General features: G+C 38.8%; 1 protein-coding gene across 1 annotated transcript; it reads right to left on the reverse strand.

Annotated features, from left to right (window-relative positions):
- Positions 1-739: 739 nt before the first annotated feature.
- Positions 740-14,657, reverse strand: LOC134752006 (alpha-centractin). The gene is made up of 9 exons (XM_063687559.1): positions 14,491-14,657; positions 14,179-14,243; positions 13,041-13,215; positions 11,748-11,899; positions 10,840-10,983; positions 9,985-10,150; positions 8,684-8,753; positions 7,540-7,706; positions 740-5,236 (listed from the first exon to the last, which is right to left on the reverse strand). The coding sequence occupies exons 1-9, from the start codon at positions 14,536-14,538 to the stop codon at positions 5,093-5,095; spliced, it is 1,131 nt and encodes a 376-aa protein (XP_063543629.1). The 5' UTR covers positions 14,539-14,657; the 3' UTR covers positions 740-5,092.
- Between the last annotated feature and the right edge of the window lie 91 nt (positions 14,658-14,748).

The raw sequence follows: 14,748 nt of genomic DNA on the forward strand, positions 1-14,748 counted from the left end.
CGTGGTTTCCCTTTTCCTCAAATCGCCATTTTACATATTGGATGGTTGCAAGATGTTCAAATCAGTTACTAGATGGCGCTGATAGATGCGGAAACTAGCTAACGAGTTATTACCTTAAATGTGTAAGTCCTGTTTACTTTTATTCTGATGCATATTTTTTTAATGATGGAGTAAGACTCCGATGAATTTTTGGGGCCTTTACTCGCGCTTGACGCATTTGGTGAAGGCAGATAAGATAAATATAGAATGATATAGACATAGTATATACAAGTAGTTATAGACGCGCCACCGAGCGACCGGGGGGTATGTGAAAGAATATTCATATAAAATTTGGGCAGCAAAGGATTTATTCTCTTTCACTCTTATGAATTTCGGTATTTCGCCATCGCCTTCTACCTATGATGCCACCCGGTCGGTGACAAGGACAAAGCATGGCACTATTTTCTCTTTCCTCTTATAGGAATCGCAATAAGACTATCTTTCTCTATCAAAGAGTGTCAGGGCCTTGGGTGGGACACTGCTCCTTTCGGGCACTTTCGGACACAACTTGACGTCCTTTGCGTGCACGACCACAGATGAGATCATGACTTGAATTTTGACAACCCTAAATAGTCGAAAGTTGGTATTTGCGTCTCACGTTTTGCTTAATGAGAGAGTATGTCAATGACATTGGACAAGTGAAATACCAGCCTTAAGTCTGTAGGATAGGTATTTTTTCTAGACCTTACTAAAACAAATAGTTCGAGAAAAAATAATTTAATTCAAATACAAAAAATGCTTATAACATTAAATACTAAATCCATGCTTATAACTAACTAAAGATACTATAATTCACATATTTGCAAAGAAAGTGAGCACATAATTTTAGCAGCTTTTTTAATATTTAAAATATTATTTAGAGATATAAATTATCTTAACTCTTTTAACTAATATACAGGGTGACATATCATGATCCTTAATGCCAATTTTAATGTTAGTACAAAAATATCGCCAAATTAACCTTTTGGACGCCAATGACGGATATATCGGCACCGCAGGTCCAACGCCAAAGACGGATTAATCGGTCACAGACCACAGAGCAACATAGACCTACGTGCATGTGCATAAAGTTCAATTTCAGTTTTGACACTCCGGTGACGTGGCGTCCGAGTGACAGCTTTTGTGTTTGACACGGCGTTGAAAAGGTTAAAGTTTTAGTAGTGCCATTCGTCTAGTTGGTCTAGGTATAGTCTGGCAAGCCATTTTCGTCAGTAGAAAAGGCGGCAAATTTAAAAAATATGGGCGCGAAGGATAATCGTCCCAGAGAAAATTTGAATTTCGCACCTTTTCCTACTAACAAAGTTGTTTGACCGACTATAGCTTTAGAATATGGAATTTACAGAAATTCAAATATGGAACGTCAACTTGACTATACATATGCTCTGGCAAGCTTTGTCAGTAGCAGTAGGAAATGGCGACAAATTTGAAAAATATAGTCGCAAAGGATCGATCTCATACAAAATTGGAGTTCAATGCTTTTTAAATAAGTTATATTGCCAAAGTATTTCCTCTCTGGGTATTAACATTATTAAAATTACAATTTGTTGTATATCAGCCACAGCTACCTTTGATTTATTTCGAAGTTTTAATTATTATAAGAGCTAGGAGCATTTTATAAATTTGTATGAAATCTGTTTTTCGCTCCTAATCAAAAAATCGAAAAAAGTCAAACATAGGGCTATGATTAATATAATACATCAATTTATGTAAAAACATTTTCCATTATGGCAATATTCAGAGAGGAAAATGGTGACTACGTTTGTATGGAGAAGCGGCCGCCCCCTTTCCTCTTAACCCCTCGAGCGACAGATTTATGTTTTATGGAATTTTTAGTTTTCCGAAATAAAGATATTTATTTACTGTCAGCACTCTCTTTGGGGCATTTTTTAAGTTTCATAGCCACATTATAATAATATGTATGTATTGAACTCATAATTTCGTACTGAAAGTGATGAATATAATAAGCATATTAATATACTAGCTTTTGCCCGCGACTTCATCTGCGTGGAGTAAGTAATTTGTGTAGCTTATTTTTTATCCAATCTGCTTTTTATCAATTTCCCATACAAACTTCCACCCCCCTTTTCACCCCATTAAAGGATGATTTCTAGGATAAAAAATTCCCTATGTCCTTCCCCGGGGCTTAAACTATCTCTATACCAAATTTCAACTAAATCGGTTCAGCGGTTTAAGCGTGAAGAGGTAACAGACAGACATACAGACACACTTTCGCATTTATAATATTAAGTATGGATGTGACGTGAATATACTTTAATATCAGCTTGTACATAAGCATTTTGACATACACATATAAGTTAAACATTCACTCATACAATTATGCAACAGAGATAAACGCTTTCTCTCATGTTTTAACACGATTGCACTGAATGTCTTTCATTAAAATAGCTAATATATAGGCAACAGTACTAAGTTGCCGTTGTTTCGCCACCTGTTACTAGATGGCGCTAGTAGTACACATAAATTGCCGATTACAATTACCAAACATAGATATAACCATAGAGTAACTTATACTAGAGCGGTACTGTCATAGTAAATTTTGTAACCCCAGTAAATTCACTGCCATCTATAGACACACTTTAAAACTAAAAATGAAGATTTATAAAAATACGATAAAATGTATTTAAATATGGATAAATGATTTTTTTTATTTGCATTAATTATTTTTATGATTTTGACCTATGTTCTTTCACTGATATGCGTTAAAATTGTTAAATAACAATAGAAACCGTCAACGCCATCTATACGACAGTAGGTCAAAGCTAGTAGCGCCCTCTGAACGAGAATCAAATTTTCTTGATTTTCGAGGCACGTTTTTTTCTTAGACTGTATCCATCTATTACGGAGTTATATCTATCTTTGATATAACTTTGCAATTACCAAGTTTCGTGACGCGAATTCGCATCTTCGGCAATGAATGGGTTTAATATATTAAAGAATTTAACAAGCAATAACATTATTAGTAGTTGCTACATATAGACAACAGTACTAAGTTGCCGTTGTTTCGCCACCTGTTACTAGATGGCGCTAGTAGTATTTACACATTTATTGCCAATGAGGGCTAACGCGTATGAATTCGCCGCTAGGGGCGCTAGTGTAGATGGTGGTCTTTTCCATAGTTCGAAATGTCAAATGTCACTTGTCACTTCAATGACTGACAGCTGTTCTTTAGTCTTTTGGACCACCATTAACAGAGGCGCCAACTGGTGAGCAAAAAAACGATAGCCCTCATTACAATTACCAAGTTCCGTGACGCGAATTCGCGTCTTCGGCAATGAATGGGTAATATATTAAAGAATTTAACAAGCAATAACATTATTAGTAGTTGCAAAGATAGATATAACTCCGTAATAGATGTATACAGTCTAAGGAAAAAACGTGCCTCGAAAATCAAGAAAATTTGATTCTCGTTCAGAGGGCGCTACTAGCTTTGGCTTACTGTCGTACAGATGGCGTTGACGGTTTCGTTTGTTATTTAACAATTTTAACGCATATCGTTGAAAGAACATGGGTCAAAATCATTAAAATAGTTAATGCAAATCAAAAAAATCATTTATCCATATTTAAATACATTTTATCGTATTTTTATAAATATTTATTTTTAGTTTTAAAGTGTGTCGACAGATGGCAGTGAATTTACTGGGGTTACAAGATTTACTATGACAGTACCGCTCTAGTATAAGTTACTCTATGGTAGTTGCTATACTATATATAGACAACAGTACTAAGTTACCGTTGTTTCGCCACCTGTTACTAGATGGCGCTAGTAGTACACACACACACACACACACACACACACACACACACACACACACACACACACACACACACATTAATTGCCGATTACAATTACCAAGTTTCGTGACGCGAATTCGCATCTTCGGCAATGAATGGGTTTAATATATTAAAGAATTTAACAAGCAATAACATTATTAGTAGTTGTGCTATAAGAGAAGTCATCTTACCGACTTTGTCACAAAGAATTTTATATGAAATCCAAACTACGCACTGGTTTGGGGTAAAAGGAAGTGAGTTTCTCAAATTCCCCGCTAGATGTCGCTGTACCCACCGCAAACTAACTAACGGTGTGATCCCGCAGTTTAATAAGGTGGCTTTTGTTTAATACTCTTTATCCTATTAAATATATTTATATAAATTTTTGTAAGCGGGGTGCATATTTTTGCACTCCCAAATAGTCATGAGCAAAATGTGTCACTAAAAAGAAAAGATTGATATGCATCTTTCATACGCTGTGAAGTACTTCACTCTTTTAGTTCACTAGTTCAGTTTAGTTCAGTAGCTCAAAAGATTCATCTATATCAACAGTACTGGTTTTCTCTCTCATTCGCGGATATATTGAGTTGAATGAAGGATTCGATTGATAATTTCAGTCAATATGAATCACTCAAATAAATGAATTTATGAATCAAGGTTTAAACGTGGCGTCCTTGTCACTCTCTAAGCGAATGAGCAAGTAAATGAAAAGATAATTAAACTCAACTGCTGAAGTAAAGAACTAAATAAATCCTAACTGAACTAGTGAATGAAAGAGTGACATCAAGTGAAGTACTTCATTTGAATCTTTCATTCGCGAACTACTCATGTCTACTCCCAATATGCCGTTCAAGATAAGATAGTTGTAATGTGACGTTCTAGATCAAAAGGAACCACATTGTCCGCATTGTCGCTTGTAATAAGACGCTCTGACAGGTTATTTGTATAAAGATACAAGCAAATTTCGTCTTTATGGTAAGCGACAAAGTGGTGCCTTTTGATCGAGAATGTCACATATTAAAGCGGAATTTACATAAAATTGATTTCGTGACAGTAGTTTTACCAACAGTTTCACGTGTAAGTAGCCTTAATATTACATTTCCACGCTTTGTTTTGTAAAAGTAGGTGCAGTTGGCTCAGACGGACTCCAGTGTTACAATTTATAGATGACATTATATACTACTAGCGCCATCTATCGTCGAAAAGCGTAATCAGAAAGATGTTCAATACTACTAGCGCCATCTGTCGTCGAGTAGAATGATTAGAACGTTTTCCTGTGCACGGCGCGGTGTCCCTCCTCGTCGTATTCGCGTTTGGAGACCCACATCTTGCGGAACGTGTCGAGTGAGGCCAGAATCGAACCCCCTATCCATGTGGAGTACAGGCGCTCCTGTGGCGCTGAGATCTGCAAACGAAATCACATAATAAATAATATTAATACCAAACTACGAAGTTTGACAGCGGTTCAGGGTCGAATCATGATGTCCCTTTCTATTATATGGCACTATCCCTTTCGGCTATTTAGGGTTGTCAAAATTCAGGTCATTATCTTATCTGTGGTCGTGCACGCAAAGGGACGTCAAGTTGTGCCAACCCTAATAATTGCTCGGAGCAATGCTGAGCCGAACGGAGCCGAGTTTGCCCGAAGCGAGGAGTTTCGCACCCCTGACGAAATATTAATATAAATATGAAATAACCTAATTTTACAAGCTTTTATTTAGTTCCAACTGTCCCGTTGTCTACAATCAAATCTTACAAGTTAAATTTGACCCACTTCCCGGTTTCCGATGAAGCTGAAAATTTGCATACACATCTAAAAAGTCTCCTCTTGAAGCAAAATTCGTAATTAAGAACTGGTTGAAAGGTCTTAACTATAGTCAAACTGAAATGCTGATGAAGGTCGTCACCTAATCACTTACGTATGCTAACAATCTCTGTAGCCTTAATACATGCGCAACCCAACACACACTCACACACATACACACACACACACACTTACACACACACACACACACACAGAGACAAAGCTTTTCTTTAATTTTCTTTCTTTAAATTACTTAATTTCTTTAATTATTACTTCTATTAATGTCACCTAGTTTTTTACTTAACCTTTGGTTGTTTAATGCGAACCCGGCTACCACGTGACAGGCATTGCCTAGTGTGGGGCCACTGGATATTGTCGAATATTATTAAGGTTTTTTCTTTTAAATAAATATATTCTTATTCTTATTCTTCTTACATGTAAGTCGGATGACAATGCAATATTATGCTACCATCGAGCTGATCTGATGATGGAGACAGGAGATGGTCATAGGAACTCTGTGATAAAACAACGAGACCTAATTCTGTTTAGGTTTGTTAAAAGTAGTCTCCTGTTAAGGGGGACCCTTAACAAGCTCGGTTCTTCATACAAACGTAGTTACGCTCTCATTTTAAAACGACTAGCTAGATTGCTCTGAAACTTTGTACTTACAATAAGATAAGGTCTCTAGCTGTAATTAGTTTATGTAGCTTCAGATACCATAGTATTATCAAAGATAGATATAACTCCGTAATAGATGGATACAGTCTAACGAAAAAACGTGCCTCGAAAATCAAGAAAATTTGATTCTCGTTCAGAGGGCGCTACTAGTTTTGGCCAACTGTCGTATAAATGGCGTTGACGGTTTCGTTTGTTATTTAACAATTTTAACGCATATCAGTGACTGAACATGGGTCAAAATCGTAAAAATAATTAATGCAAATAAAAAAGCATTTATCTATATTTAAATACATTTTATCGTGAAATAAAACTATGAAAACGGATTATATCGCGTATATTGAATTTATAATACATCCCGACGTTTCGAACCCTTTACAGCGTTCGTGGTCAACGGGTGACGGGTGACGGGGTTTTATTTCATGAGTAACTATCGCGGTAACCGAAGACAATATTATATTTTATCGTATTTTTATAAATCTTCATTTTTAGTTTTAAAGTGTGTCGACAGATGGCAGTGAATTTACTGGGGTTACAAAATTTACTATGACAGTACCGCTCTAGTATAAGTTAATCTATGGTATTATTATTTGAATTTAATTGAATAGTTAAAAAAATACAGCGAATTTAAGTTTTTCACGCAAAACTTGCTTTTGCTCTATTACGTTTGTTTTATAAACTGGAGCTATAGTTGGTCAAACCAAATTGTCAGTAAAATAAGAAAAAAAACTATACTCATCCTTTTCTTTTGGGTGCTAATACTAGTGTAAGATAAAGATAGTATGATTCTCTCTGTCTATGTTTGAAATGATAGTCCTTTGACAGATATATAAACTAATTACAGGCCTAGATATACCTCATGTCGTTGTATGTGCAAAGTTTCATTACAATCCAACACGTAGTTTTAAAATGAGAGCGGAACTACGTTTGTATGGGAAGGTGCAATTCGGCCGAGCTTGCCGGGGACTCTTAAAAGAATATTACTTTCCTCGATAGAAGCTTGTAGCAAAAATATTTTTATTCACAAAAAACTTATTCATTACTAGTACAGGGGCGTAGCTAGAGGATATGGCGCCCGGGGCAGTCACCAAATTTGCGCCCCCTGACGACTGACAAAAGTTTCCCTGCTGCTGCCTTTTGCCCATTTTGGCGCCCCCCCTTGGATGGCGCCCGGGGCACTTGCCCCCCCTGCCCCCCTCCCTAGTTACGCCACTGAGTACGTGACTTACCCTGATCTTCATATCCTTAGGAGCCAGCCTCCGTATCTCCGCCAGTAGGCGGTCTCCGAAGCCCCGGAAGAGAGTGGAGCCCCCGGAGAGCACTATGTTCTGGTAGAGGACCTTACGGAGGTCCATGTCCGACTTCTGAATGGCGAACATTAGGACCTCGTGGAGCCCTGCGGGAGAAATGTTGTATTAGTGAACTCAGTGAACAGTAAGTTTTTTGGCCGAAACATGCCGAAACCGAATAATCAGCCGAAACATGATTTTTTGGCCAAAACCGAATCTTCGGTCGAACTAAATATTTTTTGTCTAAATAACAAATTTGGAACAATTTGTCTGAATGAAGCAATTATTTATTTATGAATTTATAGCCACAAAGCACACAGACAACCAAAGTCAGTAAGTTACTTTACACTAATATTACTTTATATGGGGGCTAGAGATAAGTTCGCCTTTGTTCTATCAAAGAGAATATATAGAATAGAGGGGTACTGTCATAGTAAATTTTGTAGTCACAGTAAATTTACTGCCAACTATCGACACACGATTAAAAGCAACAATATCCAAAAATATATATATATATATATATATATATGGATTAATGTTTTTTTTTATTTATATTTATTATTTTTATATGATTTTGACCCATGTTTTTTCACTGATATGTGTTAAAATTATTAAATAACAAACGAAATCGTCAACGCCATCTAGTCGAGAATAGGCCAAAGGTTGGTTCTGGTAGTAGCGCCATCTGTGCGAGAATAAAATTTTCTTGATTTCCGAGGCACGTTTTTTCCTTAGACTGTATTCATCTTATACGGAGTTACATATTAGGTCTTTGGTATATAATAAAGCATATACAGGGTGGCTAAAAAGTAAGTGCATTCCCGTTGCCAGGGAGGTTTTGGGATTATACTGACCAACTTTTACTATGCGACCAACCCCGAAATCGCGAAAAAAAAATTTACCCTCCCATAGAATATGGACCAGCCAAGATGTATGAGAAACAAATTTTTTTTCGCGATTTTGTGTCCTAGTAAAAGTTGCTCAGTATAATCCCAAAACCTCCCTGGCAACGGGAATGCACTTAGTTTTTAAACACCTTGTATACAATAAAGCATATACATGCATTAATATAAGCATCTGTCACCTTCGCACTCTTCTCCGATGAGGTCCGGTCGGAACAACACCTCCGGTGCCCGGAACCGCGCCGGACCGATCTGTGAACAACAACATACTAATATTCATAAACAATGTTTGACCAAACAAGCCATTCCTGGCATCAACGGAAAGCCCCCAAAGGGTGCTCCTTCAACTAGGGAAGACCCGACTGAGCATGGTAACCAGTGTCATAACACGTCATGGACTATTTAACAAACATCCTTTTATAACAGATGACACAGACCTCTATGCAGAGGATGCATGGAGACAGAATAAACAGCCTCTCACATGGTGCTGGAATGCAGCGGAGTGGCCCCATACAGGGCAAAACATCTCGGATCCCCGAGAGACCTCCCCGAGGTCCTACTCAACATCAAAGGTTTGATAGGATTCCTCGAGGAGCTGGGCCAGCAGGACTAGCCCCCCCCCCCCATGTCACGCAAAATAGGCGCAAGTCGTCGAGTTGCGGAAAATCGCCCGAACTACAATAGAATACAATCATAAACAACGTCATAGGATGTTTGTATTCATAGTTTGGATGTTGCGAATATTCGCATCCGCATCCGCAACCGCGGAACTCCGCATTATTTTCAACATCCGCATCCGCATAAAATAGATGCGGAGCTTAATGCGGATGCAGATGTGGAACAGGTAGGTACAGGAACGTCTTAGCGGCGGCGTAAGTGCATGGTAATTTCGTCATTAGCCAATAGGACTCTCGTTTCGTTTTTGTGATTCGTCGATCGAGCACTTTAGCCTATGACGGACAGCGACAATAAGTGAAAAGTTTGTTTTATTTGGACTTTAGTATAGTAATGCGATTGTGGGGCACCTATATTCTTGTTCAAATACTAAAATTTTTGACGTTTTTTATGTGCCTAATCTCGACATCCGCATCCGTGGATGTGAGCCTTTAAAAATTCGCATCTGCATCCGCTTCCGCGGATGTCAAAAAATCGGCAACCGCAACATCCCTGTTTCAGATCTAGAGCAGAACCCAACTAGGGAATGACCTCCACCTTACAGAAAACCGCAGGCAAATAGACCCTACTCATAGTGTTGTGTTCCTGCCGGTGAGTAAGGTTGCCAGAGCTCGAGGGAGAGGAGTGTTAGGGTCGGCAACGCGCATGTAACACCTCTGGAGTTGCAGGCGTCCATAGCCTACGGTGACCGCTTTCCATCACGCGGACCGTATGCTTGTTTGCCACCGACATAGTATAAAAAAGTCATAGTTGGATCAAGCATACTGTTGTGTGTGTGTGTGTGTGTGTGTGTATTTTTATTTTTTACCTCTAACTGTGTTCCGTCGGGTAGAGTGTACTGCGCTCGTTCTGTGTCCAGTGTTTCCTCTTTAAGAGGATTGGGGGAGAGGTAGCAGGCGCGTTCCTTGATGGCCTTCACTATCTCCAGCTCAGCGGAAGTGCGGAGGTTCACGCCTTCTTTTCGGAGGAGGAGTCTGAAATGTACAAGTGATTTCATAAATAAGAATAACGTTTTTTTATTTTTTATACCACGTCGGTGGCAATCAAGCATACGGCCCGCCTGATGGTAAGCAGCTACCGTAGCCTATGGACGCCTGCAACACCGGAGATATTACACGTTGTATACATTATTAAAATACATAAAAAAATATCAAAAAAATAACCATGTTGTTTTTATTTTTTTCCATTAAAAATCTGTTACGCCGTAGGTATTTGACGTTCAGTGCTTAAATGTTTCAAAATACATCTTACAATATGAACACAATGTCAGAAACAGCGAATAAAAAAATACAAGTTGCCTTTAAGCTTCGGAGTCCCTCAGGGAAGTATTCTTAGACCAACGCTATACCTCAAGTATCTGGTGGCGTCTCGGCCTGCGACGTCTACCCGCGTGATGGAAAAGCCCTCGTAGATGGGCACGGCGTGTATGACACCTTCATCGGAGTCCAAGTGGTTTTTAGACTTGACTAAGGCCTTTGATACTGTCTCAACGCCGATTTTCCGTAAAAAAACTAACATCAGAATTTGTTGTTCGGCGCTGAGATGTTTAAAAAGATAACTCACATACTCTACATATTAAGGCGATAGAATAATAAGAAAGTCACCTTTCAAACTTGGAGTCCCACAGGGAGGTATCCTGGGACCGACACTGTTCCTCACATACCTCAAGTATCTGGTGGCGTCTCGGCCTGCGACGTCTACTCTCATGATGGAGTGCGGCATGGCGAAGCCCTCGTAGATGGGCACGGCGTGGGTGACGCCGTCGCCGGAGTCCAGGACCACGCCTGTGGTGCGCCCTGTGGCGTATCTGGGTAAAAAAAAATACAATAATTGAGGAAAGGAGTTTTATTGTAATTTGATTGTGTTTGTTATAGTTTAAACCCTTATTTTTAAAAAGGCCCTTTACTGCCATCTATCGTCACACGGTTAAAACTAAAAAACCGGACAAGTGCGAGTCGGATTCGCCCATCGAGGGTTCCGTACTTTTTAGTATTTGTTGTTATAGCGGCAACAAAAATACATCATCTGTGAAAATTTCAACTGTCTCACAGTTCATGAGAGCCTGGTGACAGACAGACGGACAGCGGAGTCTTAGTAATAGGGTCCCGTTTTTACCCTTTGGATACGGAACCCTGAAAACAGCATTTTAAAGTTTAATATGGGTGAAAATACTAGTTTTCTTCTACACTTACAAACGCCCTGCATGCTCAGAAGGCCTACCCCGAACCACGTTCAACGTGTTGTCTCCCTGTCGCACTTACGTACGAATTTACAAGTGCGACAGAGAGGCAACGAATCGAACGTGGTTCGCGGTAGGCCCCCAGTGAGGAACTGCGCGGGCAGGGCACGTTGAATCTCAACAATAATCCTTGACTCACATATGTATGATATGGGAGGCAAATTCTCCTTCACTCACATAGAAACTACCTAAACCTAATATAGAATCCACGGGAAACAAACGATAGCGCGATGTAGGATTCCCGGCGTTCGTGACAGCGCCATCTGCCGGACTATTGGGTAAACTGTCCTATAGGAGGTTTAAACACTAAGCTTGCTTTCTAATATACTCACAAGCTGAGAACGGCTTGCATGCTCAGAAACAGCGCGGGCACGTTGAAGGTCTCAAAGAAGACTTCAGCGGCCTTCTCGCGGTTCCGGCGCGGGTTCAGGGGCGCCTCCGTCAGGAGCACCGGGTGCTCCTCCGAGAACGTCGACAGTTGGTCCTGGGCAAAGAGGATATAATAAGATTGAGCGGTACTGTCATAGTAAATTTTGTAATCCCAGTAAATTCACTGCCATCTATTGACATACTTTAAAACTAAAAATGCAGATGTATAAAAATACGATAAAATGTATTTATTATGGATAAATGATTTTTTTGTCTGCATTAATTATTTTTATATGATTTTGATCCATGTTCTTTCACTGATATGCGTTAAAATTGTTAAATAACAAACGAAACCGTCAACGCCCTCTATACGAGAGTAGGCCAAAACTAGTGGCGCCATCTGATCGAGGATCAAATTTTCGTAATTTTCGGGGCACGTTTTTTTATTACACTGTATCCATCTATTACGGAGTTATATCTATCTTTAGTCCTGGGCAATGAGAAATAAACGTAAGTAAGATAGCCATACTGTAATGATGCGTTTGTGAGTCATTTATACACACGTAATAACGTTTAGAACGAATAAACTGATGCTTACGAGTGTGTACTCTTTAAGATTGCCGCGTAATGGTACAAAATGTATCAATCTTGAACTTTTTAATAACAAAAGTTAGTTACTTGTGAATATAATCTTACAACAGCTGATCATAATTACTACTAGCATGATTTTGTATGTTGTTAATGCTCCTACCCTTACAAAAGATCAAAACATGATGAAAATTCTGTGAGACACATTGCGAACCATATTTGCATGATCCCCTACTAGCAGAAATGTACTGGACCCTATAATTAATTAATTACACAAACCATGGGAAATAAAGTAGGTAAAAAAACCGGCCAAGTGCGAGTCGGACTCGCGCACGAAGGGTTCTGTACCATTACGGAAAAAAAACAGCAAAAAAATCACGTTTGTTGTATGGGAGCCCCATTTATATTATTCTGTTTTTAGTATTTGTTGTTATAGCAGCAACAGAAATACATCATCTGTGAAAATTTCAACTGTACCTATCACGGTTCATGAGATACAGCCTGGTGACAGACGGACAGACAGACAGACGGACAGCGGAGTCTTAAAAAATAGGGTCCCGTTTTTACCCTAAAAAACGAATGCGCGATGTAGGGATTCTCTCCGCACGTAACAGCGCCATCTCCCGCGTGATTGGGAAAACTTTCCTTTAAACACTAACGTCACTTACCTTGCTGTAAATATAGTTCCACACTCGCTCCATATCATTCCAATCGGTGACAATTCCATGCTCCATGGGGTACTTGATGCTGAGCAGCCCTCGGTGCTCCTCTGCGCGGGGCCCGACGAATAATTCGCCTTCTAGCGCGCCCGCCATCACGCGGATGTGCTTTGGTCGGCCGATGCTAAAAAGGTTAGCAAAATTAAATGTCGTCTAAAATTTTATCTGTAGTCTTCAGAAGCTGTCATTTTGTCTGATACATGTTATAAATGTGCGTGGATAATAAGTAGCTATTTCCATATAGCTTCTATTTGAAATCAAACCTTTGACAACCGACAATGAGGTACCTTTTAGTTGAAAAGCCACAAATGGTGGTGGTTATAAAGTTACGAAAATATCGAAACAGGCTTGATGAAGAATGGTAGACATGTCCAATACTAATATGTACATGTACAGTCAGCAAAACTATTAGCTCAGCACCCTTGCATAAAAATATATAAAAATGTATGCAGGGGGCTAAGCAAATTGTTTCGCTGACTTAGACTTCTGTCAATAAAGTAATAACTTAAAAAAATCAGCCAAGTGCAAGTCGGACTTGCGCACTGAGGGTTCCGTACTTTTTAGTATTTGTTGTTATAGCGGCAACAGAAATACATCATCTGTGAAAATTTTAACTGTCTAGCTATCACGGTTCATGAGATACAGCCTGGTGACAGACAGACGGCCAGACGGACAGCGGAGTCTTAGTAATAGGGTCCCATTTTACCATGAGATTGGGCTTCTATTTATTAGGTTTAACAGTACATACATAGTTTCTGTTTATTAGGTTTAACAGTTAAGGCCTTCAATGTTTTAACATACACAATAAACTGAAACCATGAAAAGCCATTATTCAAAGGTGAGATTTTACAACAAAGTTTAAAAGTTGTGGACTGATTTGTGGTTACGATTGCCTGTTTCACCCTTAATATCCTGATCTTATGGTATTTAAAGTAACCAAACTTACAATCTTATAGCAGTTATAAGCTACTTTTTTCTATGTATGTATTTTTTTTTCTATGTAGCCCTGTCTATGTATTTAGTATATTTTTTTTTCTATGTAGCCCTGCCACTCCTCAAATTCAATGTAAATAATAAATTTACTTACTAATTCGGGAATCTGCATTTTGGTATCTGGTCGCCAGCGAAGCCTGCTTTGATGACACCGGAGCCCTGGCAACCGGCAAAGGAATTAGCATTGAACATTTACGGACATGCCAACGTATGATGACTCATTTCGGACTATAAATTCATGAAAACGATGGGAGCAAATGTTTACTATATTATTTAAGGAAATTTAAGAATGTTTATTTATGATAAAAACCGTCTGTTAAGGAAATTTAGACAATTTACACGTAAAATACAAGCAAAATGTTCGTGGTCTCAAAAGTTGTAAAAGTATAATAATATGGGTTATTACGTTATCTATAACGACAGGCTGGTTGACTATAACATCATTTAACTCCATTTTCACTAATTACAACTAAATTACGGTCTTATTTATTGATTTGTTCTGTGAAAATCCACATTCGAGCAGCTTTCAACAGACAAGAATGACATCAGATTTTAGGTGTTGCCATTTATTTCGCCACAGATAAGGCACATAAGTATTTAAGTAATATTTAAGCGAGGTATACACCTTAAAGTTGCCAAGACTTGGCGATTTTAATATTTTTTT

This window comes from Cydia strobilella, chromosome 24, assembly GCF_947568885.1.
Source record: "Cydia strobilella chromosome 24, ilCydStro3.1, whole genome shotgun sequence".
Taxonomy (NCBI): domain Eukaryota; kingdom Metazoa; phylum Arthropoda; class Insecta; order Lepidoptera; family Tortricidae; genus Cydia; species Cydia strobilella.

Coding starts and splice junctions, on each gene's coding strand:
- LOC134752006 (XM_063687559.1), bottom strand. CDS start 14,538: ATGGAGTTAAATGATGTTATAGTCAACCAGCCTGTCGTTATAGATAAC. Junction 14,244..14,490: donor AGCCTGTCGTTATAGATAAC/GTAATAACCCAT, acceptor GCCGGTTGCCAG/GGCTCCGGTGTCATCAAAGC. Junction 13,216..14,178: donor AAATGCAGATTCCCGAATTA/GTAAGTAAATTT, acceptor TAACCTTTTTAG/CATCGGCCGACCAAAGCACA.